The sequence below is a fragment of the Magnolia sinica genome, chromosome 7 (assembly GCF_029962835.1).
Source record: "Magnolia sinica isolate HGM2019 chromosome 7, MsV1, whole genome shotgun sequence".
NCBI classification, from domain to species: domain Eukaryota; kingdom Viridiplantae; phylum Streptophyta; class Magnoliopsida; order Magnoliales; family Magnoliaceae; genus Magnolia; species Magnolia sinica.
The window spans coordinates 93,648,650-93,674,528 of record NC_080579.1 but is presented as its reverse complement, the minus strand read 5'-3'; the positions used below and the strand labels follow the sequence as shown (position 1 = coordinate 93,674,528).

The following is a 25,879-nucleotide window of genomic DNA, read 5'->3' as shown; positions in this document are numbered from 1 at the left end:
TGAGTGGTTCCCTTACATATGTGGTTTAAAGATACTTGTTGGATAGGGCGTCGTGTTCAATGATTCAAACCATGGTTTTAAGCCTCAGATGAGTCTGATGCGGCTTGTTTGGGTCAACTTGGACTTGATCAATCTGATCTAGTTTAATGCCATGAGTCACCCTTCTAGTCACCTTGTCTTCGGTGACTTGGGCCAATTTAGCCCTCACTAGGGTGAGTCGGGCTGATTTAGCCCCGACTAGGGCGAGTCTGTCCAATTTAACCTCGACTAGGGCGAGTCCAAAGTAACCCGATATTTTAACCATGATCAACGTTATATGATGAAACTTTCCCTAGATGGAGGATGCCTTAAAGAAATTCTTTGATTGAACTATTTCAAACCTTTAATCATTTAACTCATTTCCTTAAAGGGCTGGCGCTAGGGACAGGCTAGGGCCAAGGCTTTTAGGGCTTTACCCTATTTGTGCTAGGGTCAGGGTGTAGGGGACTACGTCTAGGCTAGGGCCAACCCTCGCTTGAGCATGGCCTATTGCTACTGCTATTATAGAAGGAACTTGCTGGGAAATCCTAGCCATCCAATATGGCCATTTTATAGATGGCTTAGAAGAAAATATACGCAATGGCCTTTAGATGGCTGGGTTTGTTTGATTAAATAGGTTTTGGTTCACCACGCATATCTAATGTAGGCTAACAGATGAATGGTTGGATTGCCAAAAGATAGGTTACATAAAATGTTAGTCTGCATTAAAATGCTTGTAATTTAGGCCAGACTTGTAGTGCCATATAACTAGTGTTTTGACTACGAAACTACGTAGCGTTGTAGTGTACACTACCCTTAAAAAAATAATAATTATAAATGATAATTATATTTTTTTATTTTGTACTTATACTCTCAACCTGTGGGATTTTAATTTCTTTAAATACTTGTGACTTGTGGTTTCAATTTGACATTATTAATTAAAGTGGTTTGCTTAGAAAGTTGTTGATGGGATAATGATTTGATTTGGTTTATATATGGGGATTGGCTTTTGAGAAATGTTAATTAATAACTTGTTTGAACATGTTTTTACTTTAAAAAAATGAATTATCTTTAAGGCATTTTATTTATTTATTTGTTTTTTTACTAGTTATCATATTTTTCCTATTTTTAAATTAAAAAATAGAAGTATCGTGTATCTTACACCACACTATGCTACTTATGCTACACACTACATGCTACACAGGGCTGAATGCTACGCAACATGCTACCACTATTAAAAACACTGCTTATAACACTTCTTTTTTAGATGGGGGTTCAAGGGGCGCAGGAAGTTTGGATGATGGATTGCCCTTTTGAGTTTAAATGTTGCGAGGGATTGTCTTTGTACTTAAAGGTGAGAGGTTCGCTAAGCCCACACGTGCGTACAACAAAGATAGAATCCAGTTCGTACCATTGGTCCAGCTTAGACAAGAGTTTCTTTTGACCTTTTGAGCTGCCAAATCTTAGAATCAGCAACTGGGTTTGGAAATGGTTGCCAGATAGAATTCAAAATGGGAAAACATCCCATTTTAAATGCCATGTCTTCAACGATGATCACAAATTCTGCACTTGCCTAGGTGGTACACATGGGGACTATAGCCATCGGATATTGAGTCATGTTTCAATGACCCAAACTGTTTATATGATGGGCCTCACTGTGAATGATGCTTGCACAAAAAATCTTCAAGATTGGAAGATCCTAAACTTTTCATCATTGGCCTATAAAACATTGGTTAAGGAGATGGTGCATATTCATATGAAAAGAGAAAGTTGATCAAAGGGTGTATTGAGATTATTTTGGTATATAAGATCCACAGGCCTGGTGATGCAAACCTGAAAGGAAAAGCAAATAATGCAAACCTGAAAGGAAAAGCAAATAAATCTATAAGAAAAGAAAGAGATTGTGGGAAAAGAACTAACAATCCTCTAGCCAAATGCTAGAGATCACAAATACAAGACTGAGCAAGCTCAACAGTCCTCTAATCTTGAACTAGAGACCACTCCTCCTCCCTTCAACACCCACCATAGAGAAAATAAGAGCATTTCATAAAGAGAATATTAATCAGCTTGTCTTATTCCATAGGCCATAGGTCCTATTTATAATCGACCTTACAATCTGTAATAAAGGATATAGAATCTAAAAATCTGCAACAATAGGAAAGCACCTAAATAACAAAGCATTCTAATTAAGGAAATGCCTAAAATAAGAAGATACTTTGATAAGAAAATATTTAAAATTATTTCTTGCCTAAAATAAAGACATGAAAGAAAGAGTAGATTTCTTAATCTAGAGCTTTGAACGAAATGGGAAGTAGTGATGGGCTAAAAAAAGGTGGTCCTTTTTCTTGTACATGTGCGGAGTGTGCACGCGAGAGATGTTGGCATTTTCTTCAAATCTTGATCAATGGGCTTGTGTGACCATTTGGTTGCATCACTTGGTGAGGCCCTTCATGTAAACAGTTTAGATTGTTGAAACATGAGCATAAATCAAATACTATAGTCCCATTATACCCTATAAACAGTTTTGGACATATTTTATTAGACTGCAGACCTCTCAAAGAATTGCACGTGTTTACCATCATTTTTTGGAGAAATTATAGGATCTTCGGCCACCGACTTTTCCCAAGATACTTGGGGTTTCCATTCTGAAAAAATATGGCTGATGGTTCAATAATCTAGACCATCGGTTTGTTACTTACCACATTGGGTGGTATGTGCACCCAAAGTCTCATCAATCGGACAACTGTAACCCCTCCATTAGGTGCTTACAAATAGGTTGTTAAGAAGTGAAAGTTTACCGTTCAACTACAACAATTCCAAATATGGGATGGTCCATCAATGGCGGTATGTACCAGAGTGATGGTGTGGATGGGTGATCCATGGGCTATCAAATAATGTTAGAATGACACGGAATTGGTCCTGTTGATTGATGATAGCCTATTGAGAACTAGCTTTCAACGAGCCGATGATCATGTAGTCCTGATGAGGTTTGAGTGAGTTATGTCCAATTTACATAAGGCCCATATTTCCTATGATGGATTCAAAGGCATTTTGGTAATTTCCTATTATATTAGGGTGTCTTTGGTTCTGAAAGTCTATATAGAGGATCTTATTCGTAACGACAGATCATGATATTATCTTATAAACAAATCAGATTTGCAGTTTTTTTTCCTTTTGTTCCATTCAGCAAAAGAGAGGGGATTGTGATCACTTGCATTTGGCTAGTGTTTGTTGGACTTTTGTCACAATCTTTATTTCTTTCATTTAAAAAAAATCCTTGTTGCATCCATTGGGTTGCATCATATCCTCCTTAACATGTGGCAGTCATGTATAGTTATCCTGATTTCAGAGTTCAGACCATCCAAATTGCAGGGAACATTGTGGACCATGGTTTTTTGACTCATTTGGGTTATCCTCCTTAACATGTGGTAGTCATGTATGGCTATCCTGATTTCAGACCATCCAAATTGCTGGGAACATTGTGGACCATGGTTTTTTGACTCCTTGGGTTCAAGTCAAGTGGACCAACTGAGTTGGAATTGACTCCGATGAGTTCCTAATCCATGTTGTGAATTGTGCATATATCTAAAAGATGATTTCAGACCATCCAAATTGAGGGGAACATTATGGACCATTTTTTATTTTTTGGACTCATTTTGGTTCGAATCGAGTTGCCACTCTCTTGTTTTTTTTTTTTTTTTGGTTTGGGGGTGTGGATTTGACTCCAATGACTTGTGGATGGTGCATAACTCTAAAAGCACACTGATTAATCTAAACAACCAATTGATGGTTAAAAGTAAAATTCTGATTGGTCAAATTTTAAGTGCAAATTTAGATAACCACTATCATCTCTGGGTTGTGCTTTATTCACGTCCCAGCAATTTGGACAGACTTGGTACCGTCCCAGTTGACTTCGATGACTTGGCAATCCATGTTGTGGACGGTGCATCTCTCTAATATCACACTGATCAACCTAACCGTCCAATTGATGGCTTTCAAATGGATGGTTAAAAGTAAAATTCTGATTGGTCAAATTCTAAGTGCAAAATTAGATAACCATTGGCTTTCTTTCAAGTTTTTTGGGACATTTTGAAATAAGAGCTCACTGCTTTCCTTCATGAATTCTACCCCTCGTAACTTTATTGCTAAATCAATGCTTGCCTCCTTTATTGCTCTCATCCCTAAAATCAAAGGGGCTTCAGATCTGAAGGACTTTCGTCCTATTTGTCTGCTTGGAGCTCCTTACAAAATTCTCTCTAAATTGCTAGCTTTCAGAATCGGACCTATTCTTTCTAACATTATTTCGAAAGCTCAAGGGGCGTTTCTGGCAAATAGACAAATTCTGGACTGTGCTCTATTAACTCACGAATGTATTGAGTCTCGTTTTAGAGAAGTTCAAGGGGGGTTTGTCTTTAAGTTGGATATTGAGAAAGCTTTCGACATTATTTCAGAAGCCCAAGGGGTATTTTTGGCAAATAGACAAATTTTGGGCTGTGCTCTACTACGTCACGAATGTATTGATTCTCGTTTTGGAGAAGGTTAGGGGGGGCTTGTTTGTAAGTTGGATATTGGGAAAGCTTTTGACCATGTAGATGGGGGTTACATTCATTACATGCTCGGCAGGTTTGGCTTTGGGTTGAAATGTTGAAGTTGGATTTCTTCTTCCCTTTCCTCTGCCTCATTTCTTTGTGCTTGTTAACGGTTCCCCTAAAGGTTTCTTCCCTTCTTCAAGGGGTTTAAGTCAGGAGGATCCTCTATCTCCCTTTTTGTTTGTGCTAGTTGCTGATGGGCTCAGCTGTATGCTAAAAGAAGGGGAGTCCATTGGCCTATTAAGTGGTTCCAAAATCTCCTTCTAGTTAATCCATATCGCAAATCCAATTCGCTGACGATACTCTTCTCTTTTGTGAAGCCACTGAATCGACAATGGGCAACCTTGGGAAGGTTATTCGCTGCTTCAAGGCGATCTCTGGCCTCAAGATTAATCTCTTTAAACATGAATTGCTTGGTATAAACATCTCTAATTCCTCTCTCTTTCCCCTTGCAGAAGTGTTTGATTGCAAAGCTGGCTCTCTTCCTTCTAAATATTTGGGTCTTCCTCTCTATATTGGAAAGCCTGCTACCCATCTCTGGAACATTGTTATCGAAAGATTAGAAAGGAAAGTAGCCCCCTAGAAATGCCGTTACTTATCTTTGGGTGGTCGCCTCACCTTGATTAAAGCGGTTCTCTCAAATCTCCCCCCTACTTCCTCTCGCCGTTCTGTTGCCCAAAATCAGTCTCCAAGATCGACAAACTCTGGAGAGACTTCCTATGGAGAGGAAGTTCTGCAATCCATAAATTCTGTTTGCTTAGTTCGTTGGAAGTTTGCAAACCCTACATCGAGGGGGGAGCAAGTGTTAGAGACATATCTGACATAAATTCTGCCCTCTTAGGGAAATGACTCTGGCACTTCTGATCAGAGGTTGGAAATTGGTGGAGGGAGATTATAACTGACAAATATGGGTTGGAGGAAGGAGGGTGGTTCACCAAACCTTCCTATTGTGCATCTTTGCTTTGGAAAGCAATCTCCAACCTTAAACAACCTTTCCTGAAAGGTATATATATACATTTTTTGTTCTTTTTTAGTTTAGTCAATGGGATGAGGATTGGCTTCTGGCTTGACCTATGGATCTCTGGCTCCCCCCATTCCTCTAGGTTTCCGAGGTTAGCCAGAATTTCCCCCAACCTCTCAATCTCTGTTTCTGATTGCTTCTGTCTGGATGGCTCAGGGGCATGGTGTCCTCCATGTAAAAGAGCCCTCTTGGAGGAAGAAGCGAAGGAATTTCTGGAGCTTCTGCAGCTGCTCAATGGCGTCCGCCCTATCGTAGGAGAAGCCAATTGCTTATCTTGGACTCTTTCAGCTTCTGGCAGATTCATGACAAAATCATTCTTCAAGCTTATCAGAGGATCTCCTTCCAACCCAAGAATCAAATTTCCAACTCAAGATGCCTCCCAAGATCTCGGCCTTTGCCTGGCTTCTTGTGAGAGGGAGAGTTCTTGCTGTGGACAACCTTCAACATCGAGGCTGCATGCTCCCCAATGTCTGTCTTCTGTGTTTCAGAGACACGGAATCCATTCCTCACATCTTCCTCCACTGTCCTTATACTTCGTAGGTGTGGTCCTCGATCTTCAGCAGATTTCATGTTCCCTGGGTCATGCCTTATTCGATTCCCTCTCTTCTGCTTGCTTCGCATGGAATTGTTCTCGAGAAGAATTAAAAGACGGTGTGGAACATGGTAGTTATGGCCACCCTGTGGGCTATTTGGAAAGAAAGGAACCACTGCTGCTTTCAAGATCAAGCCTCCTCTTCTATTTTGAAGCAGATCATTTGGGATCTGAAGTAGTGGCGGATCAGTCTAAACCTCTTAGACAGATTGCCCATGTCCTCCATCTTTGCTTAGGCACTTTCACGCTTTCTTTCGTCTTGAGTTGTATAGTGTTTTTCAGATTTTTAGGCTTTTAGGTTTTTTCATTTTCTTACGTTTCTGTTTCTTTGGTTCTTATTTCTATTTGTTTTCAATTCTGTTTTGCTTGTTATTTTCTTGGCATTTGCCTTCTTAATGAATTTCTTTGCAATCTTCCAAAAAGAAAAAAAGAAAAAAAGAAAAAGATTACCATTGTCATCTTTGGGTTGTGCTTTATCCCCATGTCCCAGCAATTTGGACGGTCTAGATTACCTTACAACTTCACCATGTGTACAGTAGAAGAGTCACCCCTGTTTCGTCTTGCCTACATTGCGATTGAGGATCAACAACATGTATCACTCCAATGGGTCTACACTTAGAGATGGTGTAATGATCAAAACCGTCCATGTTCTAGGCGCTACCGTATATGACTATATGTACTATAACTACAATAAGGAACTTACATGGAAACGATGATTGTATTCATGGATATACATATCTTATTTGGACCACTTAAAATAACTTTTCAATGGATCACTTCCAACTCGACCAATCAATTGCCTCGTATAGTCCGTTCAGTTTGATCGTTGGACTCCCATACTCATAAGGAGCACTCACAACATGGATGGTTCCAATTGTTTAAGATCATGTCTGATATACTATATCTACATGTTGGCCCCAACAGAGTGACACATGCTGGTTATCCTTGGTCATGAGTTGTGCGAAGCTAACTCTTGCCTAGTTGCTGAAGAGAACTGATCACCTAGACATGGGACTCCCATACTCATAAGGAGCACTCACAACATGGATGGTTCCAATTGTTTAAGATCATGTCTGATATACTATATCTGCATGTTGGCCCCAACAGAGTGACACATGCTGGTTATCCTTGATCATGAGTTGTGCAAAGCTAACTCTTGCCTAGTTGCTGAAGAGAACTGATCACCTAGACATGGGTTCAAGTCCAGCGTACTTCCTTAAAAAAGAAAAGAAAAAGAAGGAACTGATCACTGACCGAGGCGAGGGTGTCATAATTTGTCATGCAGGCCTATTTTACTGCCAACATATCACTTCTGCAGGACATCCATACATGCAAATGGTAGGCCCCACCAAGAAGAACTTATCACTTAGAGGTGGGGCCTACCGTTTGGATGTATGGATGTCCTACGGAGGTGGCTGTCAGTAAAAATAGGCCTGCATGACCAATTATGGTTCCCTCACCTCTAGCTGATCAGTTCTTTTCCTTTTGAGAGGAAAGCTGTGCCACACCTACAGAAAAATAGGCCTGCATGACAAGTTTGAATGTCCTAACCATTTATGCAGTAGTTTGCAAATGTATGCTCAAGATAGGCAACAGTCCACAATCAACACCTTAAATCCATGGGTCAGATGTCAAATGACCAGAACTATTTTTAGGCCATGGAAGCCACACTGGCTGCTGATGTGTGCTTGAATGTGAGTCACAATCGAGATCCATAGATGTTGACAATTTCTTATTATGACTCTGTTTGTCATCTGTTCGTTCTTTATTTTTTGTGTGTGGATGTTACGCAAAAATTAAATTACACTCGGAAGCACGCTATCATATTTTTGCAGTCACTGTCATGGTTCTCTTGCATATTGGTCAAGTTAACTCTGCATGAGTGTTAATTGGTAGTGATTGTTTGTTTGTATTATGATTGTCTTTGTCTGACGTGTAATTATGTTGTGGCAAATATTTTTCTAGGTTAAGTCAAAATTTTCCGGATTTTTTTTGTTTGATCTGCAGCTGGCCAGCAAATTCCAATCTCTGAGGTTGATGAGGAGGTTGCTGCTGCTTTTCTTGAACAGATGGACTTCCAGACTAGGGAACTACTCCTTCCATTCCAATGTTTCTGCAGCAGACGTGGGGTATGCATTTGACCTTGTTTTCCCTCGAGCAATCTTATTTTTTGTTTTGTTTTGTTTTTTTGGTATTGTTGTGATGGTGAAATTTACCTTGACCTTCCCAATTTTGTTGTTGGCTAAATGAGAGAAATGCCAATTATAATTTATAGAGACTGATGAAGATAATGATGAAGCTGGTGATTTAGCCAGGCGAGGTTGCAGCCTCTAAAACCTTAGTGTTGGAGATTCTCCCTTCTCCTTTTGTAATCTCGCACCTTTTCTTTCAATGTAGTTATTCTCTTAAAAAAAAGCGACTGATGCATGCAAATGAGAGGCATGTTCCATTGCTTCTAATCCTTCTACACATCCAATTTGCATAGTAGTCCTTGTGCAACTAGGCACTTAGGGGCTTAGCAAACCTCAAAAGGTCAAATGCGCTATTTACCATCCAAATGAGGGCAAGTTCTCCAATTTCTTAACCATTATAGGGGCCTTTGCTTTTCTTAAAACTTGAAACCTACTTGTCCCTGTTATGGCATTGATGCGGACACAAGTGCATTCAAGGTGTACCAACGAAGAAAGCGCCAACCACAAGTGCCGTCATTGTGGATAGGTGACTATTGAGGAGCTGAAGACCTTTCACATGTGATTGGACATATAGAAGACCCCACTTAGGGAAGACACATGTGAAGGAAGATTGGAGAAAGAAGACCGAGGGCCCAAACTTTCCCATACTTATGTTATTGCGCAATTTTGACTTAGTTAGGGGTCTTTTAGTAATTTTATATCTTTATTTGCTTATCCTAGGGGTATTTTAGTAATTTTACGTCTTTATTTGCTTATTTAAGTGGGATAAAGCCCTAAACTCGAATTTCAACTATTGATTAATGAAAAGCAAACCCTTTGGTTGCCTCCTTCCTCTCTTCTCTCTAATGGTGCTTCTTTTCTCCCCTTGATCTTCTTCTTCTAATTTCTTCTTGTGTCCCTCCAACTTCTTCAAGGTAATAATTTTCTTCCTTTTATTTTCCAGTTTTGGCTAATCCTTCTTCGATCAAAATCTTGAGAACCGATCTAAACCCTAAATCACCAAATTCTCAAATCCCTAATCCGAGAAACTTCTTGGTTCTTCGGACTAGTGAGTATTTTAGTAATTTTACGTCTTTATTTGCTTATTTAAGTGGGGTAAAGCCCTAAACTCGAATTTCAACTATTGATTAATGAAAAGCAAACCCTTTGGTTGCCTCCTTCCTCTCTTCTCTCTAATGGTGCTTCTTTTCTCCCCTTGATCTTCTTCTTCTAATTTCTTCTTGTGTCCCTCCAACTTCTTCAAGGTAATAATTTTCTTCCTTTTATTTTCCAGTTTTGGCTAATCCTTCTTCGATCAAAATCTTGAGAACCGATCTAAACCCTAAATCACCAAATTCTCAAATCCCTAATCCGAGAAACTTCTTGGTTCTTCGGACTAGTGATCTTCATTAATCGATTGGGTGTGACCATGCAAGATCGGGAGGTCTCATCCCTCGCCGGATCCAACCTAAGTAGTAATTGAATTCCATAACCCATGGTTGTAGTGATGGCCCGATCCATTGCATGTTTCTTTTATGATTTTCTCAGTTATGATGATTACTGTTAGAATTTTAGATCATTTATTCCTTTTATTTCCGCTGTTTAATTATTTCCATGAGCATGCATCATGATTAGGGCTGTCCTGCGTCAAATTTGGTATCAAAGCCTAGGCTTGTATGGTTTTTGTCTAGATCGAGTTATCAAATTAGGGTTTTGATTTTTAGGTTTAACTTAGGAAAGTTCCAGGTTTAGAAAGTTTTCAATTTTAGAAACTTTCCAATTTTAGAAAGTTCCTAATCTGGAAAATTTTCAGATTTGAGTTGTTTCCTGTTTCAACTTAATTGTGTCAGTTCATAGTAGTTTTGCATTCATCGCATTCATCTTGAAAGCCATAACACCTAGTAGTCTAGTTAGGTAGAGTTTGGTTCAAGTCTTCATTGTATGCTCACGAGAAGAGGTAGAGGTTTCGGACTTCAACCTACCATGAATAACGAGCAGTTATCTGAGCAACTTGCTCAATTGATACAAAAGATAACCGCTCTAGAAGCGGGTCAAAGGCGTGAGTTTGCCCGCCCTGAGAACCAAATTACCACTACCATGACTAAGGTGGAGCAACTAGAGGCGTCCCAAAAGGAAAACCCCGCTGTAGGGGAAGGTGCGCACTCCCAAGTGGAAGGAATCATTGAAGAACGCGCTGCCACACGTGGTGGTAGTGAGGATAGAGATCGTGGTAATGGTCGTGGTATGGTGCGAGAGGCACGAGCTACATGTGGTCATCAAGACCGTTATGATCCAGATGAGCGTGCGATGAAGAGTGAGAGTTGAGGCCCCGAGTTTTGATGGACGCTTGGATCCTAAGGCGTTCCTTGACTGGGTTGCTGACATGGACCACTACTTTGAGTGGTATGGCATGTCAGAAAACCGTCAAATGCGGTTTGCTAAGATGAAGCTTGTGGGTCAAGCCAAGCTCTTCTGGACTAACACCGAGCGTAGGATAGAGAGAGTTGGTAGAGCCCCTATCACACATTGGTATGAGATGAAAGAGAAGTTAAAGGAGAAGTACCTTCCTCTCATACCGTCAAAAGCTCCTTGACCAATGGCAATCCTTACGCCTAGGGTCAATGTCTGCCGCTGACTACATCGCTAAATTTGAAGAGTATGTGATGCGATGTGATATCCGAGAAGACCCTCTAGTAACGCTCTCGCGTTTCAAGACGGGCCTTTGTGCGGATCTTCAGCGCGAGCTTATTACTCGGCTCTTAACGGACTTAGATGAAGCATATCAAGTCGTGCAGGAGTTAGAGCAATATCTGAAGGCTCCTGCCGTTCGTCGTTTTGAGTCCCGAGACTCCAGTGCTAGATTTAGTTCCCAAGGAACTAGACCTAATATTGGTAGTCAACCTAGGGCACAGGCGACCATTCCGCCTAGGCCTAGGGAGGACAAGGGCAAAGGGGTTCTTGGTGCCGGTCCTAGTAACATGAGCCAAGTGAGGTGCTATGAGTGTGACAACCTTAGCCACATGTCTAATCAGTGTCCTACGAAGAGCCGTGGGAGAGCCTTAGTTATAGGCGAGCCCCACGAGGGTGGAGATGACCAGGGTGATTATGAAGTTGAAGAGTATCACCCTGAAGGAGGACTTACTGATGAAGAAGTGGATGGAGAAGCAACGCTTGCAGTAGTCAGGCGTGTGTTAGCTCAGTCTAGAAGTAGTGCTGACTGGCGTCGAAGCACTATCTTCTACACTATTGCCAAGTATGGTGAAAAGAATTGTAAGGTGATAGTGGACAGTGGAAGTTGTCAGAATGTGATTTCCACTAGCACCTTAGATCACTTAAAACTGAAATCCACACCTCATCCAGACCTGTATAAAGTTTCTTGGGTTGACAAGACATTCCTACCTGTCACCCAGCAATGTCTAGTCCTCATCGAGTTTGTGTCATACAAAGAGTCCCTGTGGTGTGATATTTTACCTATGGATGTGGGACATGTTATCCTAGGTAGACCGTGGCTATTCGATAATGATGTCACGATCTTTGGCCGTTCGAATGCGTGTACTTATGTATGATGGTAAAAAGATCAAACTTAATCCCATGCCACCTGAGAATACACTAGGGAAGATGAAGGATGAGAAGGCAAGTGAGCCTAGAGAAATTGGGAAATCCAAACCTAGGTCTTTACATATAATCAGCGCAAGAGAGTTTGAAAAAGAGGCTAAGGAGGATTCTATGGTGTATGCCCTTGTAGCTAGAGAAATTATACCTGAGGTTCTATCAGAGTTGCCCTGTGAGGTGACCTCGGTCCTGAAGGAATACAGTGATGTATTTCCTGAAGACTTACCGAATGAGTTGCCACCTATGAGGGACATACAGCATGTCATTGATCTTGTCCCAGGGTCTACTCTACTGAACCTTCCTCACTACAGGATGAACCCTGCAACGCATGCAGAGTTGAAGAAGCAAGTTGATGAGCTTCTGCAAAAGGGTTTCATCCAAGAGAGTATGAGCCCGTGTGCCGTGCCTGCGTTGTTGACGCCAAAGAAAGACGGCACGTGGCGCATGTGTGTGGACAGCCGTGCCATAAACAAAATTACTGTCAAGTATAGGTTCCCTATACTTAGACTTGATGATATGCTTGACATGATGGCTAGGTCCACTATATTCTCTAAGATAGACCTCAAGAATGGATATCACCAAATTCATATACGCCCAGGAGATGAGTAGAAGACGGCGTTTAAAACGAAAGATGGGCTGTATGAGTGGTTGGTCATGCCCTTCGGCTTGACTAACGCACCCAGTACTTTCATACGGGTGATGACACAAACTTTGAGGCCGTTCATGGAAAAATTTCTAGTGGTGTACTTTGACGATATTCTTATTTATAGTACCATTAAGGAATCACACCTTGAACATTTAAAGAAGGTCTGTAGTGTCCTTAGGAAGGAAAAGTTGTACGCTAATCTTAAGAAATGTGCATTCATGTCTAACCAAGTTGTGTTCTTAGGATTTATAGTGTCATCTGAAGGGATGCGCGCAGACCTTGAAAAAGTCAGGGCCATAGTTGAGTGGCCAGAACCAAGGAACATTCATGAGGTGCGAAGTTTTCACGGCCTAACAACTTTTTATCGTCGGTTCATTAGGGGTTTTAGCACAATCATGGCTCCCATTACCGAGTGCATAAAAAAGGGAGAGTTCGTGTGGTCTAAAGCCGCCGTAAAGGCTTTTAAAGAAATTAAGGGTAAGATGGTGGAAGCTCCTGTCATGCGTCTACCTGACTTTTCTACAGTCTTTGTAGTAGCGTGTGATGCGTCTGGTGTCGGTATAGGTGGAGTGTTGAGTCAAGAAGGACACCCAGTGGCCTATTTCAGTGAGAAACTGAATGAGGCAAAACAAAAATACTCCACTTACGACAAAGAATTTTATGCGGTAGTGCAATCCCTGAGACATTGGCGACACTACCTCCTACCGCAAGAATTCGTTTTGTTTTCTGACCATGAGGCTTTGAGATATTTGCATTCTCAGAAGAAACTCAACCCAAGGCATGCCAAGTGGGTAGCATTTCTTCAGGAATACCCCAGCAGCGGATGCCCTTAGTAGGAGAGTGGCGTTGCTCAACTCCTTGAGTGTAGAGGTAGTCGGATTTGAGCAACTGAAAGATGAATACCCCATATGTCCTGATTTTGGGGGTACTTACGCGTCGCTCTCTAGTGACCAGCATATTATGGGTGAATATGTTCTTAAAGATGGCTTTCTTTTTAAGGGAGACAGGCTTTGTATTCGCCATATGTCCCTTCGTGAATTCCTTATCTGGGAGCTTCATTCAGGAGGGATAGCTGGCCATTTTGGTCGTGATAAGACCATTGCCCTCGTGGAAGATCGTTTCTATTGGCCAAGCCTCAAGCGAGACGTAGCCAAAGTTTTAGGGCAGTGTCGAACATGTCAGCTGGCAAAGCAAAGAAAGCAAAATACCGGGCTGTACACGCCATTGCCAGTGCCACATGCTCCGTGGCAGGACATTAGTATGGACTTCGTGCTCGGGCTTCCCAAGACTATAAAAAAGCACGATTATGTTTTTATCGTTGTGGACCGTTTTTCTAAAATGGCGCATTTCCTCCCATGTTCGAAGACGTCAGATGCGTCTGATGTTGCTCGTCTTTTTTTGATGGTGTGGTGCGTCTCCATGGGTTACCTAAAACCATAGTGTCTGATCGTGATGTTCGATTTACTAGCTATTTTTGGAAGACACTGTGGCACATTATGGGAACTCGTTTGCAATTTTCTACTGCTTACCACCCACAAACAGATGGTCAAACTGAAGTGGTAAACCGTAGCCTTGGAAATCTTCTACGTTATCTAGTGGGTGAATATGTTAAGACTTGGGACCTAATTTTACCAACTGCTGAACTTGCTTATAATGGGTCAGTTAATAGATCTACAGGGTTGAGTCCTTTTGAAATTGTAAGTAGTTATAAACCTAGATTGCCCATAGATCTCTTACCTATGTCTGTTACCCAAAGGTCTTCTGAGTCAGCCGATGCATTCACACGCCATATTCATGATTTGCATACACATATTAGACAGTGGTTAAATAAGAGCAATGATGATTATAAAGTTTCAGCTGATTCTCATCGTAGAGTGCAAGAATTTCAAGAAGGAGACTATGTAATGGTGCGAATAAGGCCAGAGCGATTCTCTCTAGGATCTGCAAAGAAATTACAAGCGCGTAGTGCTGGACCATTCAAGATATTACAAAAGGTTGGGTCCAACGCGTATCGGGTTGACCTTCCACCTGAAATGAGCATTAATCCAACTTTTAATGTGGAAGATCTAGTCCGTGCCCATATTCCCATTGTTGATACATCGTCCCTTTCATGGCCTTTTTCTGAGTTTGCTACCCAACCCCTTCCACCCCCTCCTCCACCCATTACCCATAAAGAAGCAATTGAGGAAATCTTGGATGACGAGATAGTATCCACGAGAGATGGGGGTTTCCAAAGGTATCTTGTCAAGTGGAAAAACAAACCATCGTCTGAATATACGTGGCTGTCGGGCGACGCATTGCAGGGTATTGATCCAGATTTACTCGAGCGCTACAAAAGTTTCAACTCGTCGGAGTCGAGTTTTTCTCACCTGAGGGGAATTGATGCGGACACAAGTGCATTCAAGGTGTACCAACGAAGAAAGCGCCAACCACAAGTGCCGTCCTTGTGGATAGGCGACTATTGAGGAGCTGAAGACCTTTCACATGTGATTGGACATATAGAAGACCCCACTTAGGGAAGACACATGTGAAGGAAGATTGGAGAAAGAAGACCGAGCGCCCAAACTTTCACATACTTATGTTATTGCGCGTTTTTGACTTAGGGGTCTTTTAGTAATTTTATATCTTTATTTGCTTATCCTAGGGGTATTTTAGTAATTTTACGTCTTTATTTGCTTATTTAAGTGGGGTAAAGCCCTAAACTCGAATTTCAACTATTGATTAATGAAAAGCAAACCCTTTGGTTGCCTCTTTCCTCTCTTTTCTCTAATGGTGCTTCTTTTCTCCCCTTGATCTTCTTCTTCTAATTTCTTCTTGTGTCCCTCCAACTTCTTCAAGGTAATAATTTTCTTCCTTTTATTTTCCAGTTTTGGCTAATCCTTTTTCGATCAAAATCTTGAGAACCGATCTAAACCCTAAATCACCAAATTCTCAAATCCCTAATCCGAAAAACTTCTTGGTTCTTCGGACTAGTGATCTTCATTGATCGATTGGGTGTGACCATGCAAGATCGGGAGGTCTTATCCCTCGCCGGATCCAACCTAAGTAGTAATTGAATTCTATAACCCATGGTTGTAGTGATGGCCCGATCCATTGCATGTTTCTTTTATGATTTTCTCAGTTATGATGATTACTGTTAGAATTTTAGATCATTTATTCCTTTTATTTCCGCTGTTTAATTATCTCCATGAGCATGCATCATAATTAGGGCTGTCCTGCGTCAGGCATACACTCAACTATTTGGATATGGTAAACATGTGTCACATGTGCCTCTACCCATCTTCATGCACCACATTCGACCTTCAAGTACTCTTCATGTATCGTAGCGATGCATGTGCCACATTTGCCGCCATACATCATGAAACACCACACATGTGCCTCTATACATTGTCAAGCGTCCACATGTGCCACGTGCCACTATACATCTTCAAGCACCCTGCATGTGCCTCTTATGATATTCCCCTATACATTTTCAAGCGCTACAATGCATTGCATCTGCCAAGTTATCAAAGTGCATGTACCACATGTACTAAATAAATTTTTTTTTTGAGGGGCAGTGAAAATTTAATGAGAGCCGCAAACAAAGTGGGAAAGAATACAAAAAAGCAGAGAGAGAGAGAGAGAGAGAGAGAGAGAGAGAGAGAGACGCAGGGGCATTTTCACACCGGGCTCGAGTGGGGTAGCCCGTGGGATGCGGGGACACACTCGGGGTGGGTGACCCATGTGATTTGGGGCCCATGGGGGAGGTCTCGTGTTTGAGACTCCTCACCGGGAGTGATTAATGCGTATTCACATCGGGCTCGAGTGGAGTAGCCCGTGGGATGCGGGGACGCACTGGGGGTGGGTAGCCCATGTGAGGCGGTACCCATGTGATTTGGGGCCCACGAGGGGGGTTCGGCCGAGGTCCTAACCCATGCGATGTGGGGCCTGAGCTATGAGATAAAATGATTAATTCACTATGCTCTAACAATTCGAGCTTTTAGAGCAACTGGTTAATTGTCTTGCACCAGAGAGTCCCAAAAGGGCTACAATGATGCAAGGATCGAAATCCTTCAAACCCAAAGCCCACTCGGTAACCTAGGTAAGAGCCCTACGAAAGGTACGATCTACCGCTTCAGAGTTATTTTCAAAGCACCTCCTATTTCTCTCACCCAAAACAACCCAGAGGGTAGCCATAGCCGCCAAGTGCCAAACTGCCTTACCTTCTTTACCCACCCCTCCGTCCCATGAAGCCAAAAGAGATGGGATTGAGGCTGGCATAATCCAATCAACATTGAGAATCACATGGAAAGACTCCCATATGCTCCTCGCAAATGAGCAATGGATGAACATATGATCTACCTATTCCTCATCCCTCATGTAAAGGAGACAAATATTCGGTAGCACCATTCCTCTTGCAAAGATTGTCAATTGTGGGGGTATGTGTGCGTGTGTAAAACAAAAAGAAGAGTTAAAAAAAAAGAAGAAAAAGATTGTCAATTGTGAGCACCCTATTCCTACCCACCAACCACACGAAAGCCGCAAGTTTTGAGGGAGCTCCATACTTCCAAAATCGAAAGTTATAGTTGTGAAGAGAAGAGGAAGTAGATAACTTTCTATAAAAAGACTGAAGTGCAAAGCAACCCGTCTTGTGATCTCTCCAAAACAACGCGTCTGCCACTGAGACATCAAGCACTGTGAATTTTAGCCTCTCCATGAGACTAATTAGAGCCTCCACTTCCTCATCATCAAGACCTCTGGTGGGGGGACCCACACAAATCCTCTCTCGGATCTAGAGAAACATTTGGCTATCAAGACATTCTTATCTGGAGCTAACGCCGCTAAGGACGGGAAGACTTCTTTTAGGAAATAGTCACCCAACCATAAATCTTCCTAGAAACGAACTCGAGATCCATCTCCCACCACATAGGACTAGGAGACTTCTTCTTTAAATTTAGGGGCTATCGAGAAAATTGCTTTCCAAAGACCCAAAACTTTGTAGAGTGAGGAATCTTTAATCCACCACCCCATAAGACTAGTATCATATTTACTAGATATGACCTCTCTCTTTGATCTTCCACAATAAACCTCCTACCATTTAAAATGATGAAATTTCTGCAATATGCCCTTCCCACTCCAAAGGAAATTGTGCCTTAATGCCTCTACCTTATCCAACACTAATTTTGGGCATTTGAAAAGAGACATGAAGTATAAAGGCATATTAGAGAATGTGGCTTTAATAAGAGTTTAGGCGACCCCCAAAAGATAAATGTCTACTCTTCCAAGTAGAGAGCTTTCTTTCAATCCTCTTGATGGCAGTGCCCCACAAATGCTTGGGCGGCTTCCCAATACACAAAGGTAAACCAAGATACGTGGACAGGAAACATCCCACCTTGCACCCAAAAATCTTTGCAAACCTCCTTAGCTCCTCTCGTGCCATGTGCACACCTGGCAATTCACATTTAAGGTCATTCACTTTCAGCCCTGACAACATTTCAAACCAAGCAATAATTTTCTGAAGATTATCAACCATGGCCTTATCCGCATCACAAAAAAATGATAGTATTGTCTTCAAACTAGAGGTGTGTAATAGAAGGACCACCTTGAAGCCCCAAATTAAACCTAAATTGTGTCCTTTTTGAAGCATCTTACCTATGGCGTTGGCCACCACCAAGAACAGAAAATGGGATAACGGACCCCCTTGCTAAGGACCCCTAGAAGCCCCGAAGAAATCCTTTGGTGAGCCGTTAACCAGAATCGAGAAAGAGGTAGAATCCACACATTCTAGCATCCATCTTCTCCATGTTTGACCAAAACCAATACGCCCCAGCATGTAATCCATAAACCCCCTAATTTGTGGTTGTAGGCTTCTTCAATGTCGAACTTGCATACCATTCATGCTTTTTCTTGTTTGAATTGCCAGTTGATGCACTTGTGCGCTATCAAAGCACAATCCAAAATCTGGCGCCTAACAACAAAAGCACTTTGATATCCTAAAGATAATGGAAGTAAGAACTTGATGAAATCTTGGTGTGGAAGGTTTTGCCGGGGGAATCCTTGTGGCTTGGGATTCTCAATTGACAAGTTCAACATTGCTTAAGAATCTTTACCACATTTTAAAAGCTTGGCCAATAAAACTTCCGCTAGTATGATCGTTTTGTGAAGATCATTTTGTCACACCCAAAATGTCCTCTTATGCCTCCTGAGTGTAACTCCCATACAACACGATATCGAAGAGTTCTTGGAAGGCACACATGGGTCTCGAGGAATAAGTACCCGTCAAATATGTGATATTGCGAGTACTCGGAATTTGGGCCTACCATTAATGTCACATATATCTTACCAAAATCTTCATCAAATGCATAATCACATTTAATCTCCTCAAATCCAAGAACTGTTATTGCAATTGTTGTCAGAAGGTGGGACTTATGGCTTAATGCATCTGCAACGTTATTTTTGACCCCTGCCTTATGTTTTAAAAGGAAGGTGAACTTTTGTAGATATGCACTGCAAGCACCGGGCTTCTTCTGAGAATTAAGATATTGCAAAGCTTCATGATCTGAATATAAAATGAACTCTTGTTGGTTGAGATAATGCCTCTAATGCTTTTGGGCTTGGACCCCAACGTAGATATGAACATCATAACTGGAGTACCTTTTCCAAGCATCGTTGAGCTTCTCGCTAAAATATGCCACTGAATATCCCTCTTGACTTAAAATGGTGCCAATTCCCACATGGGAAGCATAGCAAGCAATTTCAAACACCTTACCAAAGTTTGGGAGTCGTAGGGCTGGGGCCGTAGTCATCTTCATTTCTTCAAAAGCTTGAGTTGACGTTGTCCGCCTTCCATGCATTCAGTAATAGGGGCTATGATAGTGTTGAAATTTATGATAAGTTGACGATAAAAGGTAGCTGACCCATGGAATCGTCACACTTCATAGACGTTAGAGGGAAACGACCACTCAATAATGGCTCCGACCCTCTCAGGATCAACTTCAACCACCCTGGAGGATACAACAAAGTCCAAGAAAACAACTCTTGGACTCATAAAAGAACATTTCCTCAAGTTAATGTAGAGTTTCCCGGATCTTAAAACTCTCAGAACTTTATGCAGATTTTCCTCATGGTCTGTATTAGATAAGTTTAAATAAGAATATCATCATAGTAGACTTCAATAAATCTTCCTATAAAAGGTCGAACTACTTGTATCACAATGGTCATGAATGTGCTTGGGCCATTGGTTAGTCCAAATAGCATGACTAACCATATAAACCATCTTTTGTCTTGAATGTTGTTTTCCATTCGTCTCTTGGACAAATCTGAATCTGGTGGTACCTACTACAAAGATTGATCTTTAGAGAATATTGTTGTGCCATAATATCTAGCACGTCGTCATATCTCGGAGTTGGGAACTGTATTTAATCATGATCTTGTTGATGGCCCGACTTTCGACACACCCCCTCCAACTTCCATCACACGTAGGAGTAAGGAGCATATGTATTGCACAAGGACTCATACTTTCCCTAATGAATCCCTTAGTGAGGAGATCATTCGCTTGCCTTTAAGCTTGGCATTCTCTATTGGATTCATGCGATAAGCTGGCAAGTTGGGTAAAATAACTCCATGTACCAAATCAATTGCCGTTGGATATTTCTTATTGGTGGCAACTTGTTTGGAAGTTCTTCCAGAATGAGATCTGAAAGATCTGAGAGAAGCTTCTGAATTTTAGGTGGTTGCATTTTTTGGCGTGTCTTTGGGTTCTTCAACTTCATGAGCTACTAATGCACAAGTCACCCTTTGATCTTGGCTATTCTCCATGAATTCACGCATGCTAAGCACATTAGAGGTCTTCTGTTTCACCTTCTTTGTTGGTGAGGTACCCTTTGTTGGCATAAGGATAGTTTGATGGCCATTGTGTAAAAACGTATAGGTATTGACAAACCCATCACATTGAACCTTTCAATCATATAGTCTTGGTCTTTCTAGTAAGATGTGGTTAACTTTCATTGGAATAACGTCACACCAAACATAATTGCAATAATTGTCCCAAAGAAAAATTAACCAAGCATTGAGGAAGTGTCGCAGACAGCCCTTCCTAGAACAACTTCGGATCACTGCCCGGTGCTGCTTGCGGCCGATGACCAAAATTGGGGCCCGAAACCATTTAAATTCGAGATGTCTTGGTCTAAAATAAATGGTTTTTCGCAGATGGTTGCTGACTGGTGGGACAACTTCTCAATAGAAGGTTTCGCTTGGTATAAATTATGCTACAAGTTGAGGATGCTGAGAGAGAAAATCAAGCTTTGGAAACAATCTGAGCTACGCAATAGGGAGCTGGAATTGGAGGCGTCACTGAAAGAATTACAAGCCCTCAATGTCGAAGCCAAAGCGGGAGTCAAGCCAGCTGATTGCTTGTCCAGACACATCCAGATTATTTAGCCCCTATCTGCCAGAGCTCTTGAGAATGAAGTGGAATGGAAACAAACATACCGGGTCAGATGGATTGAGGGGGATAGCAATACGAAATATTTCCACGCTATTGCCAGCATGAATGCTAGGAGGAATAGAATTAATAGTATTGTGGTTGACTGCAGTCGGCTCGAAGACAGGGTGCAAATTGCTGAAGAGGCGATCCGCCATTTCAAAGCTCAGTTCCAAGTGAGAGTTGGGGCAGACCAAGGTTGGGCAATCTTCAAATGCCGAGTCTTTCAATAGACGAGTCCAACAGTCTAGAATTACCTTTCAGCGTGGTGGAAGTGTGGAGGGCCGTGGCCTCGCTCGGTGGGGATAAGGCCCCGGGCCCAGATGGGTTCCCCATCTATTTCTTTCAAATCTACCGGAACATCATTAAGGAAGATTTGATGGCATTTTTGATGGAATTTCATGATAGAGGCAGACTGTTGAAGGGGCTAGGGGCATCTTTCATTGTGCTCATTCCTAAAGCTTCAGGTGCTGTCGCGCTTAAGGACTTCAGACCCATCAGTCTGCTTGGGGGCCCGTACAAAATTCTGGCTTAAGTGTTAGTTTCCCGGTTAAACAAGGTCATAGGAAAGATTATCTCGGGTAATCAGAGCGCGTTCATCCCAGGAAGATAGATTGTGGATTGTGCCCTCATTGCAAATAAATGTCTAGACTCCGCTCACAAATCTGGCTTCAAAGTTTTAACTTGCAAGTTGGATATTGAGAAGGCCTACGACCACGTCGATTGAGATTTTCTGCAGTACATGCTTAGGAGGATGGGCTTCGGTACAAAATGGAGATAGTGGATAGGGGAATGTATCAGTTTAGCTCACTTTTCCATTCTTCTTAACGGATCCCCCAAAGGGTTCTTTAAAAGCTCTCGTGGCCTCGTCAGGGTGACCCGTTGTCACTCTCTCTGTTCCTCATTATTGGTGAGGACCTTTTTAGAATGTTGCAAAAAGGTGAAGTGGAAGGTCTCTTTAGCGGCGTCAGTGTGAAAGGAATGCCCAATTCAATCTCCCACATACAATATGCGGACGACACACTCATTTTCTGCAACTTAGATCCAGCGCTGGTGGATAATCTGCATTCCGCTATCCGTTGTTTCGAGGTAGCGTCGGGTCTGAAAGTGAATCTGTCCAAGTCAAAATTATTTGGCATCAACATGGAGTACAAGGAGGTATCGGAATACGCCAAGGAGGTATCGGAATACGCTCAGTAGATGGGCTGTGCAGCGGCCACTTTCCCTTCTTCCTTTGTTGGTCTTCCGTTATGTATTGTGGTGCCCCCAAAAGCTGCGTGGGATAAGGTGATTAATCGAGTCAAATCCTATCTCGCCAAATGGAAATGTCGATTTCTCTCGAGAGGTGGTCGACTTACCCTCATAAAAGCAGCCCTTTCAAATCTGCATGTGCACCTCATGTCCCTTTTCAGATGCCCAGTTAGCATTCTGAAGATGATCGATAAGCTGAGGCGGGAGTTCTTTTGGAACAGCAAGACAGACACAAGAAAATTCCATCTTGTCAAGTGGAAGCAGGTGTGCTGCAGCTTTAAAGAAGGGGGTGTAGGTATAAAGGATCTCAAGGTGATGAGTAGTGCTCTCTCGGGAAAGTGGATCTGGAGACTTGGGACTGAAAATGACAGCCTATGGAATTAGATGATCAAATATAAGTACGGTAATTCCATAGGGGGCTAGTGGTCCAAGCCCTCTACTTCCTTTAGGGCCTCTGCCATTTGGAGGGGAATTCTGTCCATGCAAAATCAGGTGCTTAAGGGGGTTGTTTTTACTCCAGGTAAGGGGGACCGTTTTCGATTCTGGGAAGACACTTGGCTGGGCGATGTTCCTCTGAAAGAAGCGTTTCCAAACATCTTCCAGCTAGCCCCAAGCAAAGAAATCATGATTAACAGATGTGTTGCTGTTTCTGGCAGAACGATAGTATGGAATGTGGTCTGTCGAAGACATCTGCAGGACTGGGAGGCCTCTGAATATGTCGAGCTTCTTCAAAGACTGCATAGCATCAACCTAGATCCTCTTTCTGTTGATCACATCATGTGTAGGTGGGAAAAATCTGGCGCATTCTCCATGAAGTTGCTCTATCAGAAGCTGACCTCGTCTCTTGCCACATTCCCCCCCCCCCCTCATCTAGAAATGTGGGGCTCCCCCAAAAATTCTAGTTTTCGGCTGGCTGGTGGGGCAGAAAAAATTCTGACAATTGATAATCTGAAGAAAAGGGGGATGCCTATTGTCAACGTCTGTTTATGCTGCATGAAGGAAGGGGAAACGATCGATCACCTCCTCCTCCACTGCCCGTTCATAGCTTCTATTTGGTCTGATTTTCTGCAATGCTTTAGGATAAGTTGGTGCAATCCGGGCTTGGTCAATCTCCTTCTCTACGCGTGGCACGGTGTCAGTCTGGGCAAGTTATTGAAGCGGCTGTGGAGAACGTCGATTCTAGCAATCTGGTGGGCCATTTGGCTAGAGAGAAACGACAAATGTTTTGATAACATCTCTAATCCAGTGAACAGTATTAGCTCAAATGCTAAACGCATGCTTGTAGAATGGGCAGCTTCTGACGCTAGGTTTAAGGATTCTGATTTCTTCTTTTTAAAGGCGCTGTAACGTCCGATTTCTCAGCGGACCGCCTCTGTTAGTTTTGCTTTTCGCTTCTTCCTTTTCCCTTTTGTTTTCTCTTCTCCTTTGAATGAAATTTTAGTGATCTTTCAAAAAAAAAAAAAAAACCAAGCATTGAGTTCTTATTAGGATCGATATATCATTTATCCAAGCAACTTAGTAAGGTCGCATGTGCTTTTCCATTGTCAGATTCAACTTATCAACGAACTCCTGGGAAGTGAGACGTTCATGCTACTTCTACCTTCAATGACAACCTTGCAAATTGTTCCTTCACATGCTATTTGGGTGAGAATAATATTGGTGCAAAGCCAGTCTTCTTTCCCCTCTTCCTTAGGGATGGTTAAGATTCTTTGAACTATGAGAATAGTCACAAGGAGACCTCGTTCTTCAACATCTGGTTCTTCGAATGACTTAGCATCCCACTCATTAGCTACTGGATCACCTTCAGTTTTTTCTTCACAATTGTGAATGTTCTTTGTTGGACACAATAGCACAATGCTCCACTCTGCCACACTTGTAACATCCAGTGTTTGAGTTATCGGCGAGAAATCGATAATATCGTCGATATTATCGGTGTCGCCAGACCTGCGATACCGAAACCCCAATATTTCGTTTCTCTTCTAGATGTCGCCGATATTTTCGATATTATCGGCGATATTTTCGGATCACTGGCCAAATCAGCCAACTCCCCTATAGATTTCGATAAAATAAGCAAAACAAATGCCGTGTTTTCAGTGACATTAGGCGACGACCCTCTTATTCGGAAAAAAATATAGAAGAAGAAGAAGAAGAAGAAGAAGAAGAAGCTCTCTTACCTTTTTACTCAAGATCTACCTAAGGAGTGGCCTTCGGCTGAATTTGGTTGTCCAGTCGTGGTCAATAGCGCCGGATATTTCACAAGAACGAAAAACCTAAAATCCCCCTTTTCCTTTGAATGGAATAGCTTTGAAAGGAAATTGGATTCTACCTAGGCTTACGGGGATTTGATTTGGGATTTGAAAAAAAAATCGGAATTTGGGGAGAGATTTTTGGGAGCTTTAACAGAAAACCCATCGAAATCGCCATGGTCGGGGTCGGTTTATCAAAAAAAGGGAAGTGGAATGGGTGGTGTACCACATAGTAGCTGTATAGCTGCTGTAGGTACGTGGCTTGTGCAGACGAGCACTAACGCTCCTTGAGCTCCGAGTTGTACGAACGGTTCAAAGGAGATTAAAGTTACGTGGGCCCCACAGTGATGTATTTATTATATCTACACTCTTTTAGGGCATTATCCAGAAAATGAATCATATCCAAAGATCATGTGGACCACACCACAAATAGCAGCGGAGATAATGATTTTCACCATTAAACAATTCGTTGGGCCACCATAACGTTCTGTAGGCCCCACCATGATGTATGTATTGTATCCTTACCGTCCATCTATTTTTCGAGACAATTTTAGAGTATGAGATCAAAAATGAGGTATATCCCAATCTCAAGTGGACCACATTACAGGAAATAGTGTTGAATTAACGTAGATCATTCAAAACCTTTTGGGACCTATAAAAGTATTGGATCAAGCTAATATTTGATTTTTCCCCTCATCTAGGTCTGTATGACGTAATCATACAGATTGAATATCAAATAAATAGTATAGTGGGCCATAGGAGGATTTTAACGGTGGATATCCAATCATTATTGTTTTCATGTGGTGTGGTTCATTAGAGATTTGGATCTGACTCATTCTTTATCTTGTACACTAAAATGATATCTTCGAATGGTTGGACGGTGTGGATATGAAACATAAACCATGGTGGGGCCAGATAACAGCTACACGTCACTACGGTGGCAAGTCTTGCTGCTCAACCCGTCGTAGCTAAGCCCCGTCCCTACCGACTCGAGTACATATGTGTTTGCGTACTGAGTAAATTATGTGGGGTCCACCATGATTTATATATTTTATCCACTCCGTCCATCCATTTTAACAAATAATTTGAGGGCTTTAGCCCAAAAACCAATTATATCCAAATCTCAAGTGGACCTCACCACGGAAACGGTGTGAATTGAAATTATAACGTCTAAAATTCCATGAGGCCTAAGAAAATCTGGATCAATATATTATTTGTGTTTTTCCTTCATCCATGTCTTTGTGACCTTATGGACAGGTTAGATGACAAATA

At 41.9% G+C, this 25,879-nt stretch overlaps 1 protein-coding gene across 2 annotated transcripts in view; it reads left to right on the top strand.

Annotated features, from left to right (window-relative positions):
• LOC131251755 (U-box domain-containing protein 35-like) overlaps positions 1–25,879 on the top strand; it is an 83,103-nt gene that overhangs the window by 13,719 nt on the left and 43,505 nt on the right. For both annotated transcript variants that reach the window (XM_058252689.1, XM_058252690.1), the window contains exon 2: positions 8,228–8,349. In XM_058252689.1, coding sequence (XP_058108672.1) covers positions 8,228–8,349 — 122 coding nt within the window. The remainder of the gene's footprint in view (positions 1–8,227; positions 8,350–25,879) is intronic.